At 39.7% G+C, this 20,230-nt stretch overlaps 1 protein-coding gene across 1 annotated transcript; it reads left to right on the top strand.

The window, feature by feature from the left end:
- The first annotated feature begins 4,029 nt into the window (after positions 1–4,029).
- LOC115680040 (protein ACCELERATED CELL DEATH 6-like) lies at positions 4,030–11,971 on the top strand. Its single transcript, XM_030603786.2, has 3 exons — positions 4,030–5,435; positions 9,817–10,337; positions 10,964–11,971. The coding sequence occupies exons 1-3, from the start codon at positions 4,619–4,621 to the stop codon at positions 11,765–11,767; spliced, it is 2,142 nt and encodes a 713-aa protein (XP_030459646.2). The 5' UTR covers positions 4,030–4,618; the 3' UTR covers positions 11,768–11,971.
- The last annotated feature ends 8,259 nt before the right edge of the window (positions 11,972–20,230 follow it).

Genomic DNA, 20,230 nt, shown 5'->3' with positions numbered 1-20,230 from the left:
ATTGAGAATCTCTATGCCTCTTTGCTTCTGTGGTTGGCAAAGAACAGGATCAATTAAAGGGACTCGAAGCAAAAAAGGAACCACGTACGAGGATTCATTCAACAAGAAGTTTAGCCCTTTAATATAATATAAAATGGCAGCTTTGGTTCATCTTTCGTGGGATAGACGAGTTAACTGCTTTCGATATCCCCTATAGATCGTTGGAGAAGGAAGTTTACTTATTGGAAGGTATGTATTTTTCAAAATGATTAAACTTTCTTTTCCTTTCCTTTTTCTTTTGCTAATTGTCTAATATTTCCTTTGTCAATTTTAATTGTCTTTCAATCTTGATGCTGGATCACACACTTTTCATTATATTCTTTCTTGATTGGTTCACTCTATTCAATGATTCTACTAGTATATCAATATTAAAAGTTTGTCCCATTTGTGATTTTCCTATGTTTATTTTAATTTTAATTTTTTTGGTTCAATTTATTTGTTTTGCTTCTTATGGAACAGAAGAAAGAAGGAATTTTGATCGGTTCAGGCAATTAGGTTGGGCGGTGAAAAACGCCGCCAGAGACCACCATATTCATGCAAGAGCCCGCATGAGCTTGTTCATGAGCTTCTTCGCGCAATGGCTACTCACCAATCGGATGATGCCGCGACGCTGGCCGCGCCCTGACCGCACGGAAAGGATATGTTTCCTTATTGTCATTCTTGATGTGATTGGGAGGGGGTAGTTTGTGCTACATGGCAATGACACATTATGTAACTGGCTAATAAGGAGGGAGCGTTTCCAAATTAAAATGCAAAAGTTGAATGGAAAATGCATATCATGCAAGGGAATGTGCTTGGTTAGTTAGTCACATCAGTTTTGTATTCGATACATAACATACTTTCTCACGATTGGGGCCCTTAGACCGACAAAAACTGGTATTTCAATATACAACATCGAGCTTTTGAGGAAGCCAACTAGCATCCTAGCAATACACAAATTAAATTACAGAACGATTTGTCCATATTTACTAATCTTAAATATGTGATATTATTGGTATGATGGATGGTCCTAGCAACTATTCAAGAGCTGGTATAAGTTACCCCCAAATTGTGCTATACCGAAGTAATTTGTTACCAGTGGCGATCGAAATTGAACGGTCCAATCACGATGAAGCAACAAAAGAGTTGCCACATTCTTACATTCATAATTGCCGAAGTAGCTACAAAAGACAAAATGAATCTCTAAGCCTCTTTGCTGGTGTGGGAGGCAACCTCGATCCTTGGGGACAGGTTAAAGCAAAGAATAGGATCAGTTAAAGGGACTTATAGCGAGAAAAGGGAGTATGCATGAGAATTTATTCAACAACAAGTTTAGCCTTCGATGTAGTATAAAATGGCCGCCCGGGTTCATCTTTTGTGGGATAAACGAATTGACTGCTATCGATATCTCGTCTTTAGATCGTTGGAGAAGCAAGTTTTTGTTTTGGAAGGTAATGTATTTTTCAAAATGATTAATATTTCCTTTCCTTTTTCTTTTGCTAATTGTCTAATATTTCTTTTGTTAATATTAATTGTTTCAATCTTGATGCTGGATCACAAACTTTTCATTATATTCTTTCTTGATTGGTTCACTCTATCCACTGATTTCACTAGTGTATCAATTATATAAGTTTTGTTTCCTACCGCATGAGGACTACCATTCCTTCACTAGTTAGCTCAAAGTCTCTCTTTCTTTCCACTCCTTTTCGTCTCCGCACCCAGCTGATTGACCTGCTAATTTTAGTTTGCACTCTGCACGACATCGCCCATGAGCGGCCGTATATGCATTCTCCGGCCAAAAAGTCAATTCCCGGAGCGACCAATCTCCCGCCCAACGAAACAAGATGAAATTAAGGACGAGCTTCATGCCTAGTGGTGGCAACACTAGTGACCATGGTAACTTTATCTGCAGGTTTCGCCATTCCTAGACTCAAATTTAAACCTGCTAACGAAACCTGATATGAAGCCCTGCCACGTAATTTAAACTAGGAATGTCTTAATTTTGGTTGACCAAACATATGAAGTATCAATAAATCTTTGTTAGAGTTGGATTTCTAGTTTGAGTTGACTAAAAGAGGATTTCGTATTTTGGATATAAATATTACATGTACAAAAGGTGGTTTTTGGTTTTAGCACGTTAGAGCAAATAAGATGAGCATTATGGTGTTCTCTCTGCGAGTTTTCAAAGTGAGTTCTCTATGAAATATTGTGAGATAACACTTGTTTATGGCCTTTAAAGTATGCTAGTAACTCAACTGTTTATAACGATTTATGTCTGGATGGCTTCCGTACTAAACTATAGGCCATCATGTAATTGTGGTAATTATAAATGGTTGGGTGATAAAATGTCATGATCATAATTGCTATTTTTTCACCAAGCTCATATTTTCTAAATTATTCCAATTCTAAAGACACTGGAAGACATTTGCTAGGCCCAAATATGGAACTAAAACGGAGGTGATGATTTTGCAATAAAATATAAACTAATTTTGTAGAATCAATACTAACAAAAATTTTGCTTCTACTTTAACGTAAATTAGCTTTCTAAACTATGAAAATTAAAAAGTTCAGAGAAAGAAAAATTCCACACGAGATTTATAGAGGTTCATTTCGGGTGTGTCTACTCCTCTTTCCAACTCTTATAGCCCAAATAGACTGAATTTTTTAAGTTATGGCAAAAATACAAATACCAGCTTGTTACAAGTGTACAACTTGCTCCACTGCAGAATTCGACTTCCTTCTACAGCAACCTTGCTATACACTAAGTATGGTCATTCTCACACTTTGTACACACAGCATAGTAGATTCTCTCCTCATGTAAACCACATCTCTGAGTGTTGATAAAGAGTCCATTGTACAGTTTATCTCTCACCTCTTATTACATATGTTTATAAATGGATTTGTCGTTCTTGCTAACCCTTAGGGATACTATTAAAACGGGTATTACAAGTTTATAAAAGAGACGAACTCAAAAATCTCTTAACAATGTTTTAAATTCTCTTGTAGCTATTATGAAATCTAATACTCTGTAAAAAATCTTGGCAAATTTCCTGGAAAAACATCTGCAAAATCCTGCTTCAATATGAACTGTCAATCAAATCTTCTATTAATGCAGGTTTTGGTCGCATCATTTCACCAACTTTCTGAGCGAATTACTTATCAGTTTTGGTATAAATAGTATTTGAATATCATATTTTATAGCTACGAAGTAGGTCTTTGATTTAGAATTAATTTGCCTGAGTTACGGACAAAAATATCTGACTTATACACACTCGATAGTTACATGGATAGAGATAAAATTATTTTTGATCTCTATACGCAGACTTTTGCATCATATTACTACACTCACTAACATGCATTTTTGCATTTGCCAAATCCGACAATAGTTTTGGATGACTTTAGGACTATGTATGTCGACGATGTTCGTGATTCAATTTAACTTTATCTATGGGGCTTCAATTTCTGTTCTTTGGAGATAAAAGTGGGTGTTAGGAGGCCGAGAGTTGTATATGATATGTAGCCTATGTTTGCCTTTGTTCGCTATCACGCCACCACTGTCTGTGAGCAGAAAAATTATCAAAAAAATCATAAATCTATTGCACTAATACTAATTCGGTCTTAAACATTTCAATTTGGTCAATTTAGTCCTAAACCTTTTGATGATTTGCTAATGTAGTTCTTCTAATCAATTTTGGCAAGAAATCGCTGATATATACCTCGACCGCTCTACATGGTTTGGTTGGCACGGCCGGCGCTAACGTGAATAATTTTTTTCATTTTTTTATAACTTTTCTAAATTTTCTGTAACTTTTTTTCTTTTTTTCTTGTTTTTTTTTTTCCAATCCTTCCTCCACCAGTTGCCAAGCCTCAGAAATGGCCAACGACCAGCCACAGGTGAGCACCATTGTCGAGGCTCAGCAAGGGTCAACCTCTCTGGCAATTAGTGGAGGAAGAACGAAAAAAAAAACAAAGAAAACCAAATTTTAAAAATTTTTAAAAAATGCAAAAAGTTATTCACGTCAGTGTCGGTCATGCCACGTTGAATAGCCGACATCCACGTTAGTAATTTCCTATCAAAATGACTAGAAGGGCTATATTGATAAATCGTTAAAATATTTAGGACTAAATTGGCCAAATTGAAAAATTTAAGACTAAATTGGCGTTTGTATAGTAGGTTTAGGAATTTATTGATAATTGTCCCGTGTCCGAGCTCAATCCGAGAGCACTTATCGCCACCATTAGCCAGGCAGCTCCTCTCTCTCTCTCTCAAATAGAAATTTTTTAGAGAGAAACTCTAATTTACTCTTTAATTCATTTTCTTGAAGATTTTTCGTGCAAGCACTTATAATCTTTTGCTTCTTTAAAGTGGAAAATCAGTGGTGTCTTAGTAATTTCTTGCATTGAATTCTCGTAGCAAACATTTTGTATGCTTGCACGATCTTGTGCAACATTTTTTAAATTTTGTGAGAACACTATTTACTATTGTAAAAGTTTTAATAATTAAATGAAAGCATTATTTAGTATTTAAACCGATATAATTTCTCCTTACACAATCCTTGTTCCCTTGCAGTAACTACATTACTTGCATAGCTTTGGCTCGATGGACGTAAAGCTATCTATAGAAGAGGAGGATGTTGGCATGAACATCTCAATCAAGGAGGAGGTCAAGAAGGATGAAGGAGGAGGAGCTCTCAAGGAAATGTTAGAGGATGAAATGGATTCTCTGAAAGAAGAAGAAATATGGAGTCGTCGACGGGAGAGAATCAATAATGCACTGGCAGCTCCACGAAACGCGGAGCAACAAGATCCAGCGGAAGTGCTTGCAGCTGCTCGAAGTCTGGCGGGTGTCATCCTCAACGCCCATGTCGAAGAGTTCATTTCTGCGATCGAAAGGCTTACCAATCAATTCGATCCGTCTGCCATTTTCAATTGCCTGGGAGCATTCGACAATTCACTACTCCACGTTGCAGTAGTCGCCGAGAAGGACGACATCCTGAGGCTCCTGCTTGATTGTGTCCCTGTCCATCTCCTAGCCGCCCAAAATGAATGGGGAGATACCCCCCTCCACGTGGCGATTGGGGTTAAGAGATCTACAGCTGCTGCGATGTTGATTCGCCGGACAAGAGACCTTCCCAACGTCGAGGACAAGAACCTTATCCTGAGGATGAAGAACAAACATGGAGACACTGCTTTGCACATGGCCGTGTTTAATCGTGACATCGAAATCGTGCGCCATCTGTTGAGCGAAGATTTGGAGCCCGTGTATTGGAAGAACGCGTATATGCTATCTCCCCTGAACTTAGCCGTCGATTCCGGAGACCCCGCCATACAGGAGGTTTTATTTTCGCTCCCGCTCGAATCATCGAGGATACAAGGCTTCCCACCCATTCAGGGTGCCATCATGCGTGGATATTTTGGTAAGCAGCTAAATCTGTTTGTTGGAGATATACATGTGTAGACATACCTCGTTTCAAATTCGCGCAGCAACTTTCTGCCCTTACCCAAACCCATTACGGGTTTTCACATAAATTCCCAAACCCCACTTATTAACGTAGTTGAATATTCATTGGGTGCTTGCAACCAGCCATATAATTCTTTTAGTGAACAAATTATCTCACATTAGAATATGATAGATGAGCTACCAAGCACTTTAGTAAGGAGAATGACCGGGTGACGGTCCTTTACTCTCATTGTGAGTAACGTACCCAGTACAGCCTCAGTACACTTTGTGAAGCAATGGATGACTTACTCATCAAGTTTCAGAAAATTAAAATATAAAAACCAATTTTTCCATTTTATGTTTCTTTTGTATGAAAGGCAAGTCGTGTCGAGTGGAAAAAGTGAAGGAAAACAAGAAGAGAACGGTACCGTTAATTTGAAAACGAGAAGAGAACGGTACCACAAAATTATTCCACAGAAACCTAATGACTTGTTTATCCGGTTGCAAAGAAGATTGGGGCTGTGCGGCTATGACCTTTTATTAAAAGAATATTAGTATAAATGCATTATTCTATTATAAAATCTCTACACATATTGCATTGTACACAAATTTGGTTCCCCCTTTTGTTCCTGAATGTTATGTGAATGAAATAAACTTTCACACCAACATCAATTATATTAAAAGGGGGCAAAGTCTCAGTGTTACATCATTACTTTCCTAAAAAAACTATTAAGTCTGATCTCTTATTAATAAATGAACTACATAGAATTATGTGTGGTATTAGTTATAATGAGCCAAATGCACTATTTGATAAATTAATATTAAATTATTACTTATTTGACTATTGAGCATGAAGATACTCTAGTCACTTCAAATACAAAGGTGTGGTTTCTTAGGGGTGAGTGATTTCAGGATCGGTTCAGGTTCGACCTAGAACTTGGAACCTATCCTGTCGAAACCGATTTCCCAGCTTTTGAAACTTAAAACATGTCCTACATACCTTAGAATCTGGAACCTATCTTGTCAATCTGTTTTAGGGTCGGCTCCAAGGTCTACTAGGGAACCAGCCAATTTATTTATTTATTTTTTGTTTCATCTTTTTATTCCTTTTTTTGTTGCATTTTAGTTAATCAAAATGAAAGTGAATGCAACAACAAAAATGTCCATTCATCTATAGTAACACTTTATAAAATAAACAATAGAAAGTTCAAAAAACGTAACATAAAACCTAAATTATAGAACTTTAGTCCTCAATCATCTATGAAAAATTGTTCCAAATTATAACCACTTGAAACCAAAAGAAATAACAAACATAGTTAATCACTTACAAAGATTCTTAAACTAAAATAGTTATTAGAAAACCTCATCACATATCTTCATTCAACTTCAACTCATGACCTCTGTTTACCGATGATAATATCCTCATTAAGACAATCCATATCTAAAAAAATAGAAGAGATTAAATAAAATATCTCTCACTATACAATGGAATTATTATATAAAAAGATATATATCACTTACAATATATAATTTCCGGTTCATCGGTTCCCGGTTTGGTTCTTACTCAAGAACTGGGAACTGAACCGCACAGTAGCAGTTTCGCTTTTTTCGGGAACTCAGAATATGACCGATTCTTGGTTTTACCCTAGTGCTTTTGGTTCCATCCAAAATGAGGGTGGAAATAGCCCCACCCTTCACAAAATTATATCTTTAGCTTTGTAACAAAGTAAATTTAATTTGGTATATGATTTATCATCTTCGAGATTTAGATTTACCTATCAGTTAATTTTAAAACCATCTTAAATCCTAGTAGAGTTAGAAAATGCATACTTACTAATTAAATGGCCTAAGAAATATCAAGGAAGTAAGAGCATGTAGTAATTAATACATATTAGGTTCGATATGAGATTTCCCAATTATAAATCATTAAATATGTCCCAAACTATATAGGACGTTTAGCATTTGATATAAATCTGTCCTAATTCTCCAATAAAGACGTGTTTATTAGATGGATATGTATAAAGATATTGGTAAGCGGGTAGTTGTAGGTGTAATACAAGGATAATTTTAGAAATACAAAATTCTCACAAGTCATTTATGCATGTGTATAAATGAGGGAGTAATGCTCAAACCTTACAAAATGATGTGGTATATGTCATGTCGTCAACACTATGTAGATCAAGCAATTATAATGCGATGAAAATTGGGAGAAAAACAGTAGAAGTGTCAAAAGTTGTGCACGGTGCTCACTTTAGTACCAAAAGCTTTTTTCGAATCACTTAAATGTCACCTTTTTAAAAAAAAAAACGATTACTTAAATACCAACTCTGATATGGGTCGTCGAAAATCTGACGTGGCCATATTTTATTAATTTCCCAGTCCTACATGGCTCGCTGGCGTGCCCAGTCAGCATAAAACCTCTAAACGACGTCGTTTTATTGTTTTGCCCAAATGTAAACCCTAAATTAGACAATCAAGTTTTTTTCCAAATTCCCCAAATAAAAACCCTAATTCTCAAGAGCCACCAATTAGCTGAGGTCCTCTCATTACACTCAAGGGCATGGAGGAGAGTCCGGGTCTGGATGATGTTGGCGGGGACGGATCAAGCGAGGGAAGACGCAACCTTTGGGTTGGTCAGGTGAGGCATTTGGTCGAATACGTTGTGGGCATCGTCGAGTGGGAGGTAAGGCCGAGAGTTGGGGTCGATTTGGTAGAAGGCAAGGAGTCATTTGGTTGAATAGGTTGTACGCGTCGTCGGGTGGGAGGTAAGGGCGAGAGTTGGGGTCGATTTGGCAGAACGAAGGCAAGGAGTGGGTAGTTCCTCGGGTTTGGATCCATGGATTTGTGGGTTTGGGTTTGATTACGGAATTCAAGCAGAGGAGAACATATTTTGTAAAGGAAATATGGTCCACTTTGAAGGTAGACTAGAGAGTTGGATAGAAGAAAGAAAACTTGGTGGACGTTGTCACCAACGTCGATTGACACCATTCGTTGCTTCCAAGTCTTGCCGGCCATGCCTCTCTTCTCCCCTGTTTTTTTTATCCAACTGTTTGAAGTTTCTCGCATTCGCTCGATCTTCCTTCTCTGGCACCAATCACCAACGCTTGATGTTTTGTTCCAAACCACGATGTCTTTCCAACCTAAGATACTCAAGAAGAAGGGCTACTCTTCAAACCACAAAACCTGCTTAAAAATTGTCAAACATGGCTTGAATGACAGAGAAAGAGAGCACAGAGAACGAGAGAGAAAGAGAGATGAAATTGCTTTAAAATGATGTCGTTTCGTGATTAAGGCTCCGTTCGTTTGGCGGAAAATATTCTCCCGGAAAATATTTTCCGGATTTTCCAGTGTTCGGGGCGGAAAACGTTTTCCGTGGGAAAATATTTTCCTTCCCCTCACAAAATAGCCTTAAGTCTACGGAAAATGACTTCCGCTTCTTCAAAAGCGGAAATCGTTTTCCGGAGCTTCTTCTTCTTCTTCTTCACTAAGGTCGCCGGCCGCCGCCGCTCGCCGTCGGTTGCCGGCCGCGCCACCCCCGGTCGCCGCGGTCGCGGCCGCCGCTCCGGTTGCCGGCCACCACCGTTCGCCGCCCACCACCGCCACGCCGCCGCCGCTGCCGCCGGGCCGGACGTTGGACGTTGGCGCCGCCGCCGCCGCCGCGGACGCGACGTTGGCCGCGGTCGCCGATCGCGCCGCCGAACGCCGGACGTTGGCCGTCGGTCGCCGGCCTCCGCTGCGCTGCCGCTGCTGCGCTGGCCGCTGGCCGCCTCCGCGGCTCGCCGGCCGCCGGCCACCGCCGCTGTCGCCGGCGAAAAATATTTTCCGAAACTTTTTCATATTGGTCGCGAACACCGGAAAATTATGTTCCGGGAAAACATTTTCCAGGAAAATGAATTCCGGAAAAATATTTTCCAAAAGGAGAATATTTTCCGCCAAACGAACGGAGCCTAAAGACCAACTCATTGTCCATTTGGACTTTTTTTTAATGAAAAAGCCACATAAGCATTAACATTTAATTAAAAAAGCCACGTCATATTTTTGGTCGGAATTTTTTGCCGAAGGTACTTAAGTGATCGTTTTTTTTCCGATTTGGCACTTAAGTGAGCCGACAAAAACTTTTGGCACTAAAGTGAGCATCGTACACAATTTTTAGCACTTCTAGTATTCTTCTTCCGATGAAAATTAAAATGGACAAAAGCCATAAATTGAGCAAGATCAAGGCTTTCTTATTCAATCAAAATTAGCACTGCTAGTTTCAGCATTGCAATGTTATCCAACATCGGTGACTGCCAATCCTAGTAGTGATTAAGGTTACGTGGAAGATATCCTTATCCCTAATTTGGAGCTCCTAATCCCAGATTTGGTTGACTTGATACTCAAAAAGAACATGAAGCTATTTGCAATGACCGACTCTGGTGGCGGTAATGTATTCCATTTAGCAGCTTACACGGGTTGGGCCCGAGTATTCAAATTCTTAGGACCGGAAACAGAATATTTGGCCAAACAACGGGATATGAATGGCGATCTTCCCATTCATATTGCGAGCAAGATGGGTCATGTTGAACTAATCGAGAAGCTACTTCCGGTATCACATCTGATAAATGGGCAAGGGCAAAGCATTCTCCATGTCGCAGCAAAATATGGGAGATCTTCAGCAGTGAGATATATACTCAGACATACAGGACTGGGGATGCTGATAAATGGTGTAGATCTTGCTGGAAATACAACTCTACACTTGGCAGCGATGTATTCACAACCCGCCGCTTTGATTCCTCTTGTGATGGATGAAAGAATTATTCCCATCTGGATCAACCACGAATGCTTGACTGCTTATGACATTGCTCTAGATCGCATCAGAAGGGAGCCTACGTTACGGAAGGTAGGTAACTATTTTATTTATCAACTTGCTAGAAATATCCATAGACTAATATTTTAGTAAAGCGCAGATCTTGTATTCAAATCATTATGTCTCCCAATCGATAGCAATGTTGAAGCATTGATCAAATTACTAGAATAGCCGAGACTCCTCTAGGATTAATGGTCTGCAATCTCTAATTTAGTCTTAATAGGAGGTAGTTAAAGCTTGTGGCCATGAATATGTCCGCTTGCAGAAACAAGTTAAATATCTCCGACAAATACATAGATAAATTGATATATATCTTGATTAATTGAGCCTATAGATACGGTCACGTATAGAAGCCGGGGGTCGTGTTGCATTCTTTTTTCTTTCTTTTTTTTCAAAAAGCCAGGGGTCAATGGGGCAAATTTTGCCCACTCTATGTATGGCATAATCTCATAACATTAAGATAAACTCAACTTATGAAACGATAAATCATGTACATTTAATTTTATGCCTCCTCTTTCATCTAAAAAGAACTTGTACTCTGATGTTAACTCTTTAAAATGTAAAAGTTTCCCTTTAGTTGATTACTCTAGAGTTCTTTCCCTTTATCGATATGGTAACGATTTGTTCTTTTTTTCCTTCTTATATTCGCGGCATCTCAGCGATTGACATTAATAGTGTTGTCATCCTCGACATTTGGGAAAAGTCCAGCTGTAGGAGGATACTTACTCCTACTTAGGCCGGAAGCTCGAGATGAAGCGTATTCAATATACTCCCTCCGCAAAAAGAAGCTAAAAATAGACCTCATGAAGGATTGGATTAATACACGTCTGCTGGTGGCAACGCTTGTGGCCACTGTGACTTTCGCAGCTGGTTTTGCAGTCCCTGGAGGATTTAACGGCTCGGACACGGCCTCTAAAGATGACTGGGGCATGGCTACGATGCTGGACAAGAGATTGTTCCAGGCCTTCGCAATTTCCAACACCATCGCGATGTTCTGCTCAATGATCGCCGTCATCAACCTCATCTATGCGCAACAGCACGACGTCGAAGCTGCGATAGCTGCAGACCGGCACTCAGGACCACTGCTAATAATTGCACTCCCGGCGATGTCCATCGCTTTCTTAACTGGTGTCACCTTGACCGTTGGAAAACTCCCTTGGCTTGCTCACACCATATTTTATTTGGGACTCGTTTTCCTCCTAATTATCTCAGGTGCTACAATGATAGAGTACCCTCTCTTTCTTTGGAGTCATCATCGTCCTATCCGTCGTCTGATATTCTGGCTTGTTCTCGCTTACATTTATTTTTGGGGAGTTGAGACGTACCTCTTAGATGACTTGGAAGACGACGGAACGACAAGCGGGACCTCGGCTTGTCAGCCTTCAGATGATGCTGGTGATCGAATGATTGACGACTCGTCAACAGCAAAATGTGGGGATGTGCCACATCCTCCCAGTCACTAATTTCAGTTGATCAATCGGTATTATCTATGATTTGAATAAATAAACATATATTACACCTTGGTGTATTTCGTTCATTCTACAGTTGCTTTCCTTTTGCATTATTTTTATGGCGATTGTCAATGTATTTAAATAAAACCCGGTCCTCCGCAAATAGTTTACACTGTTAATACTTGGATATAGTTCCACCAAATTTCACTTTATATCATAGCTGCAAATTCTAAGTTCAAACCTTTCGAGGCCCTATTTGCCTCCTCGGCTATACATTCTCTTATTTTAATTTAGAGCAAAGTCTAGTCTACGCTTGGAAAGGAGCATTAAAGTATTTGAGTTAAATCACGCCTTCTTAATTTAAGTTTTTGGACATTCCACGAAATTTCACGGTGACGTATGTCGTCCTGCGACATGCTACGTCAACTAAATGGAAGAGTGGCTCATTTCATCTGTTTCCCCGCTTTGTAATCAAACCAATTGAGCATGTAGAAGCTCACGGTTTTACGGAAACCGCGTGTCCAGAGCAGCCATGGACGATTTAGCAGTCCAATTTGCAACACTCTCGAGTCACAACATCGTAGGTACTCGTTCACATATGTAAATAAAATGATTCTCATCAATTATTCCTCCAAGTCGAGCTTTTGGCCAAGAAAACCAGAAATTCAATTTTTTAGCCCACTTTTTACACCCCTTTCATTTCCCCACTTCTCTCCTTCCCAAACAAACCATAAGGAACTTCCGCATGGCGGAACTTTGTCACAAAGTGAGAAAGAGAAGAATGAAGAGAATCTGAATTTGTGTTGATTCAACTTGAAGTTTTGCATGTACAATGTTCAGTATATGTAGTACAAAGTATGAACAATAAAAGGAAAAGATTGGTTCAAATGGATCAATTCTAATCTATACTAATCTCAAGTTGATTCATCCGAATCCTTGATTGATGTGTTGTATCAATCACAATCAGGATTGATTCCCACATCTCGAGCACATCTTCCAAGAATCTCGAGCATATCTTCCAACACTCTCCCTCAAACTGGGGGCTTATAGATATCCAAGACACCCAGCTTGCTCAATATATATGCATGTTATTTTTGACATAGAGCTTTTGTGAAGATATCTGCAGGCTGTTATGTGGTTCCGATTCCTCTTGTCTCAATTATTCCTTCTTGGATCTTGTCTCGAGTGAAATGACAATACACTTCTATATGCTTCATCCGTTCATGTACTATAGGATTTGCCGCAAGTTTGAGAGCCGCATCATTATCACAAAATAATTTGGTTGGTCCTTTAACTTGTATCCCAAGGTCCTGAAGTAGGCCTAATATCCATACTATCTCACTTGTGATTTTTGCCATGGCTCGATATTCTACTTCAACTAATGATAATGAGACAATGGGTTTTTTCTTCGTTTTCCATGAAAGCAAAGATTCTCCTAGCTTAATACAGTAACCAGTGATGGACCTACGACTCATTGGACAAGTTGCTTAATCTGTATCACAATAGACCATCATTTCCATATTGCATCTTCTAGAAAGGAGAATTCCAAGTCTTGGGCATTTCTTCAAGTATTTTACAACCTTTATAGCAGCATCCATATGGGACTGTTTAGGACTACGCATGAACTAACTGAGTGTTTGTACTGCATAACATATATCAGATCTCGTTATAGTCAAATATATAAGCTTTCCAACGAGTTTCTGATAACTTGATGGATCCTTGAGTATAGGATCATCATCTTGGGATGTTCCTGCATCATAATCAACTGTAGTTAATTCGACATTTTGTTCGATAGGAATAACAGTTGGCTTGCATCCTGATAGACCTGTTTCTGGTATAATTTCCAATATGAATTTTTGCTAGCTCACAGAAATCCCTTGGTCTGATCGAGCAATTTCAATTCCAAGAAAATATTTGGGTGATTCCAAATCTTTAATGTGAAATGTAGAATGCAAATATCCCTTAAGACTCTTGATAGCAGTCTCATCATTTCCCATAATAAGTATATTGCCATCATATATCATCAAGTAGATAGATGACATACATTTCGTCCACGTGAACAAGGAATAATCATGTCTAGATTGCTTAAAGCCTGTAGCTGTAGTGCATTGGCAAACTTGGCATACCACTGTCTGGAAGCTTGTTTGAGACTGTAAAGGGATTTGCGGAGACGACATACTTTGGACTCCCCCTGTTTCCGTAAACCCTTAGGAAGTTCCACGTATATTTCTTCATATAAATCACCATGGAGGAAGGCATTGTATACATCCATCTGGTGTAGTGGCCAGTCACAAAAAGCAGCAATCGATAAGAAGAAATTAACTATGACATCTTTTGCTACTGGGGAAAAGGTTTTGTGGTAATTAAAACCTTCTCGTTGTGTAAACCCCTTGGCCACTAATCGAGCCTTGCATTGTTCAATAGAGCCATATGCTTTATATTTAATCTTGTACACCCATTTGCAACCAATCGGTTTACGATTAGGAGGTAGTGTCACAATTTCCCAAGTTTGATTATCGATTAAAACCTATAATTCTGCTTCCATTACTTTTTGCCAACGTGGATTAATAAATGCCTCATAATTAGAAGACGATTCTCATTCTTCTGATGTACGACTAATACAGCTCATGTTCTGGTAAAAGCCGATGAATAAAAACATATGACGATATTGGGTAATGAGTACCTGGTGAATTTTGGGTAGCACAAACATAATCTTTAGTCCATGTAGGTGGACGGGTGACATGACATGAGCGTTGTGGTGGATCATACTCAGGCATAGAAGATAATGGCTTGTCAGCAATAGGTGCCGATGTAGATGTGCTTGATGAGGGACCGGAATCTTCTTCAAGATTCTCAATTGTTTGGTCCAAGATCGAAACGGGAGTCAAAATCTCATTTGGAATTGGAGATGATGTTGGGGATGATATTGGATGATCCGGTGGTGCAGCCAAAATATATTGAGGATCTTGAATAAATTCTTCTTCAGATAAGAATCTATGAGAATTAGTCATTTGGCCAAAATCTTCATTAGACGATACTTCGTCACGAAACGAAAATATGTCTTCATGAAAAACAACATCTCTGCTTACGAAAAAAATCATCTGTAGAAGGCTCAAAAACACAATATCCCTTCTACAGACTTGGATATCCCATGAATACACAACGACGGGCACGGGGACCCATTTTGTCCCAAGGGCCCATTGTGGTGACGTAACATAAGTAGCCAAAAACTTTCAAGTGATGAAGCTCCGATTTCTTCCCAAAAAGTAACTCAAAAGGAGTTCATTCATCAGGGCATACGATTGATCAAGTAAGCTGACATGACCACACAATCTTCCCAAAAGTTTCTGGAATAGAAGCCTAGAATTTGAGGGCATGTGCGACTTCTAAGAGATGACAGTGTTTACGCTCCACAACCCCATTTTGTTGTGGGGGTGTAAGTGCATGAACTCTCATATAAGACCCCATGGGAAGAAAAGAAGGAAGCACATTCATTATTGAAGAATCCTCTTCCATTATCAATATGAATATGCTGAATGAATTTCCCAAATTGATTCTTTGATAGAGAAAAGAACATTTTCAGATAGAAAAGTACTTTACTCTTTGATTGCATCAGAAAAACTCATGTAGCATGGGAATAATCGTCTACAATTGTAAGAAAGAATCGAGAGCCATCGGGATGTGAGATATGATATGGTCCCCAAATGTCAACGTGAATTAGTGAAAAAATGCTACTAGCACGAGTTTTGCTAGATGGAAAAGGAGTCCGCGATTGTTTCGCTAATGGATAAATTTGACATTGAAGGTAAGGAAAAAATGCACTATGACCCATTCTTTGATGCGAAAGAAGATTTTTTTCATTAGTAGTCGTGTTACACAATGATTGTTTATTCAAAGGAACAGAAGACAAATCGAAATTATTTGGAAAGCTGATCCAAAAATATAGCCCTTCGGAGATACTACCCAGGCCCATCAATTTGCCAGTCAAAAGGACCTGAAAGCAATTATCAGAATTGAAAAAGACACAACAAGAATTTTCCTTACAAACTCTAGAGACAGAAATGAGATTGAATTGAAAGTCTAGTACATAAAGGACATTTTTAAGGATTATGAGAGGACTAAGATTTATTGTGCCAGTCATTATGACGTATGTGACATTTCCATTTGGCAATCGCACCGAAATGGGAAAGCTTAATTGTTTATGGGTATTGGAAAAGAAACTTTTATCGCAGATAATGTGGTCACTAGCACCTGAGTCAATTATTCATACATTGCTTGAGACGTTATCAGACAATGGGAAATACCTAAAAAATCTCCCACTTTGTCGGAATTGTCCAATTTCTGCAAGGCCTTCATAAGCTGCTGATATTGTTCATAAGTAACGAGCTGATTAATTTTATTATCATTTGGACCAATTGGGCCAGTGACTTGATAAGCTACTGAGAATTCCTTTTCCTTTTTTCCTTTTTCCGTGGGTTTGCCATGTAATTTCCAGCAATTATCAATTGTATGATGAGGGCATTTACAATAATTGCAAAACAATTTACCTTTCCCTTTTGAATTTTGCCCATAATTTCTTGATGACGTGGCAAAAATATGGCCATTCGATTGCTTGTTTATCCCCTCGTTTCCACCATCCGATACGGGAGCGGATAAGCCGAATCGTGGACCGTCCGATCATTGCATGTGATCTGGGCCGTCCATATCATGCCTTTTAAAGGCTCTCAGTTCATCAGTTAACCCTAACGTAGCTCCTCTTAGGTTATGGCCATGAGTTCGACTTTCGGTGTCCGGTTTTTTTGTAGTGTTAGGTTATGGCCATGAGTTCGACTTTCGGTGTCTCTCTGCATTCTCTCTTTTGGCTCACCGCAAGCAAGATGCTCTCTCCTCCCTTCGTGTATTCCGACAAGGTAAAACGCTGGCTTTCTTCTTGAATAGCCAGTTGGTAAATCCAACCGAGAGATGGTACGGGATCCATGGCCAAAATCTGTGATCAAAACGAAAGGTATGTGTCATTTAAGATCAAGAGAAAACGGGTTACCTTTTCTCTCTCCTTTATACCTTTGTACTACTGCAAGGTTGATTCTGGTCCTTCGATTTTTTCCTCGGCTGCTTCCAATTCATTCCAAAGCGCCGAGAGCTTGTTGAAGCATGTCGTGATGGACATGTTCCCTTTGTTCAACTCCGAGAGTGCTTGGGTAAGGGAGAAGATTTTCGCTCGATCTTTCCCGTACATTTCTTTTTATGTTATCTCACATGATTTTCGAATCCTCCATCGGGGGAAGCCCGGCTGCAACTTCTGGAGATATGCAATTGCCGATTCACTTTCAGACTAGTTGGTTGCATTTCTTCCAAAGTTGTGCCAGTCGGTCGTCGGTCGAAAGGGGGATGGTTCTGTTAAGGAAACCGTCCTTGTCCTTTGTTACCAATGCTCGGCAAAACTCTTGAGACCATGTTGAGTAGTTCTCGGTGCCAGTAAGCGGTTGGCTGATGAGGCGTAGCTCGGGCCCGTCGGCCGTGGAGTCCAGGTGGCCGTTCACTGCATAGAATTGGTAGGGCATGTATCCGAGTTGAAGAATCGGGTAGGTATTTGTTTCTTGACCCGCAATACCCGGTTCGGGCATCTGACCCGGGTGAAATCTTCCCGGCTCGAGGAATGGGCTTGCTCCATTAGTGGCTGGTGGGCCTTCCTCGGGTTGGGTGTTTTTGCCGTGGGCCTGGTTTATTGGCCCTTGAGGAATAAACCAAGGACTGGTTTGAGCCGGTCCATTTACCAATGGGTTGGCCTGCATGGGCATCCACTGAATGGGCTGGCCAGGAATGGCTTGCCCCTGGTTTGGCTGGGCCTGAACAGAAACCCATTGAATGGGTTGTGGTTGGAACCCAGATCCTTGATTCTACACCACTTCGGTTGATTGCTCCGAATGTGGAGGTGAATGAGATGGGTCTTCCATATTTGACTTTCCTGGAGTTTGATTCTCCCCTGACGACGATGAGTCCTTTGGCATGGTTTTGGTACGAAAAAAATTCTGACCTTTGTGTTTTTGTATTTATTTGCTCAAGTACTGATTTCCACACCGAAGTGCTAACGTTGTTTTGCAGGTTAGAGTTTTTCTGCAACAACAAGGATAGATGGTGAAAAGAAAGGGCAATCAGTTTTGTGGTGGCTGAGGCTAGATCAGAAATGGCAGAAGCTAATCAGAAACTACGCTCTGATACCATGTCACAAAGTGAGAAAGAGAAGAATGAAGAGAATCTGAATTTGTATTGATTCAACTTGAATTTTTACCTGTACAATGTTCAGTATATATAGTACATAGTATGAACAATAAAAGGAAAAGACAAATTCAAATGGATCAATTCTAATCTATTCTAATCTCAAATTGATTCATCCTAATCCTTGATTGATGTGTTGTATCAATCACAATCTGGATTGATTCCCACATCTCAAGCACATCTTCCAAGAATCTCAAGCATATCTTCCAACAAACTTGAATGAACTTGACGAGTGTTTGTAGACCAAGCCTTCCGTGCATATATACAAACAATGAATCGACTTCTTAGTCTGGCTTTAGAGCGATGTAAGGATTCTGCTCACAATCTATCAAAACACTAAATCGAATGGCATAAACATGCTTTTCGTTTATGTTACTATTTTGAAATTAGAGTGGTCGTATTATGTGTTCCATGGAATTAGCATGGGTAATTTGCACTCAATTTCTAGGCAAACAAATGAGTTTGGTGTTTGATGCATGTTGAGCTATAATCTAGTGAGCAGAGAACGCAAAAATCTAGTCAAAGGGCGAGATAAAAAGGAATTGCAATACCTAACTCAGGGAGGGGCGAAATTGTGGAAAAGGAAATCGATACGTAATTTTCCTCCTCTAACCTCTGCTTTCATTTCAATGCCGGTTTTTATTGATATGTAGAAATAGAATTCTAATGTTATTCTCATCCAATTTATTCGATGGTAAACATAGCGAAACATCGGTATATATCATATGCAAAAATAGCCTATTTATGTTCCTTCGTCCTTAAGATAATTGTTGTGGAAGCCAAGCAATCGAACAATAAAATAACAGAATAAGAAAATAAATCAGACACCAGATTTATGTGGTTCGGTCGTAGTGACCTATGTCCATGGGGAGAGCAGCACGGAATTCTACTATAGATCAAGCGGTACAACAGAAATTACAACTACACTCAAGTCACTCAAACCCTCTAAGTATTTCATAAGCCCAAATTACATCAAATAACTCATGCAGTGTTTAGCTCAATAATTCCTCACGAAATAATCTCTCAATCTCGCGAAAAAATTATACACAAATCTTATTGTAAGATTTAATCTCTATAAACACTTAAACTCTTAGTGTAATTCCATAGATAAAATCACGAATCCAATGCTAAGCACCCAGCACCAACGGGACTTCACTTGCACTCCCACGGCATTCGATGAAAACGGCCCTTCTCAACATCTGATACAAAACAGAGTATATATATTTATATGTGCCAAAAGTTGGTCGAAGTGAAAAGTCCATAGTTGACTTTCCCAGTAAATCAGCCCCTCTCTCCAACGTGCAATAGATTTCGTATATTTCTTTCTTTCCTTTTTTTTTTATTCACTTTTCTTTTACTTGGCAACAAACTGCACCATAGTGGACTTTCCTTTTCTGACACAATCAGACTTCTCCAACTTTGACTTCAACGTAGAAACCAATTCGTGCGTATAATTTCTTTCTTTCTTCGCAGACTTCAACTTACCAAAAAACATTTATCGTATTATGGTATGCCTCAGATGTCTACAAAATATTCAATTCAAAAATATTTAGATTTTCATTTTGAGCTCAAACTCGAGATATATTTTAACAATTATAGTGTTATTGACCTGTAGTGGCATTATTTGCTCGTCATTGCTAAAGAATGAGGCATGTGGCTGGGTGTATGGCGATGGACCAGCCACGCCGTCAGATATAGAGGCGGGGTTCTAGATTTGGATTCTTGATTCCCTCCATGGCCATGGATGTTGTAGAGCCTATTAATCTAAAGCACACCTCCAAATCTAGACCAACGGCATTGCAGGTCGAGGTAGAGCTCAATGCCGCATCGACTTCCGCCCCATGCAATGAGCTCGACGGCGATGTGTTGCTCAAACAAAGACAAGAAAAGGGTTTTACAAAGAGAGAGGGAGGGATATAGAGAGAGACGGGGGTTGTAGGGGAGAAAGGTGGAGGGAGGGAGGGAACTCATCGCCGGGCACGACGACAACGGCGAGGCGACGGATCTCTATGGCGGTAGAGGCTCAGCACCTTGGGCGATGGAGACAAACGAGCTGGATTCTGGGGAGAGGGCTGAAGAGTGAGAAAGAGAGAGGAGGGATTGTCCAAACTAAAACGAGGGGTTACAATGACATCTTCTCATGCTTGGAGACCGCAAATCTGCGCCCCCTTTCCACCTATCCTTAGTTACGGGTGAAAT

This window comes from Syzygium oleosum, unplaced genomic scaffold, assembly GCF_021117445.2.
Source record: "Syzygium oleosum isolate NSW1041296 unplaced genomic scaffold, Sole_v2.1 Sole_v2.10, whole genome shotgun sequence".
NCBI lineage: Eukaryota > Viridiplantae > Streptophyta > Magnoliopsida > Myrtales > Myrtaceae > Syzygium > Syzygium oleosum.
Note: the sequence above shows the minus strand (reverse complement) of the source record. Positions and strands in the feature narration are given on the sequence as shown.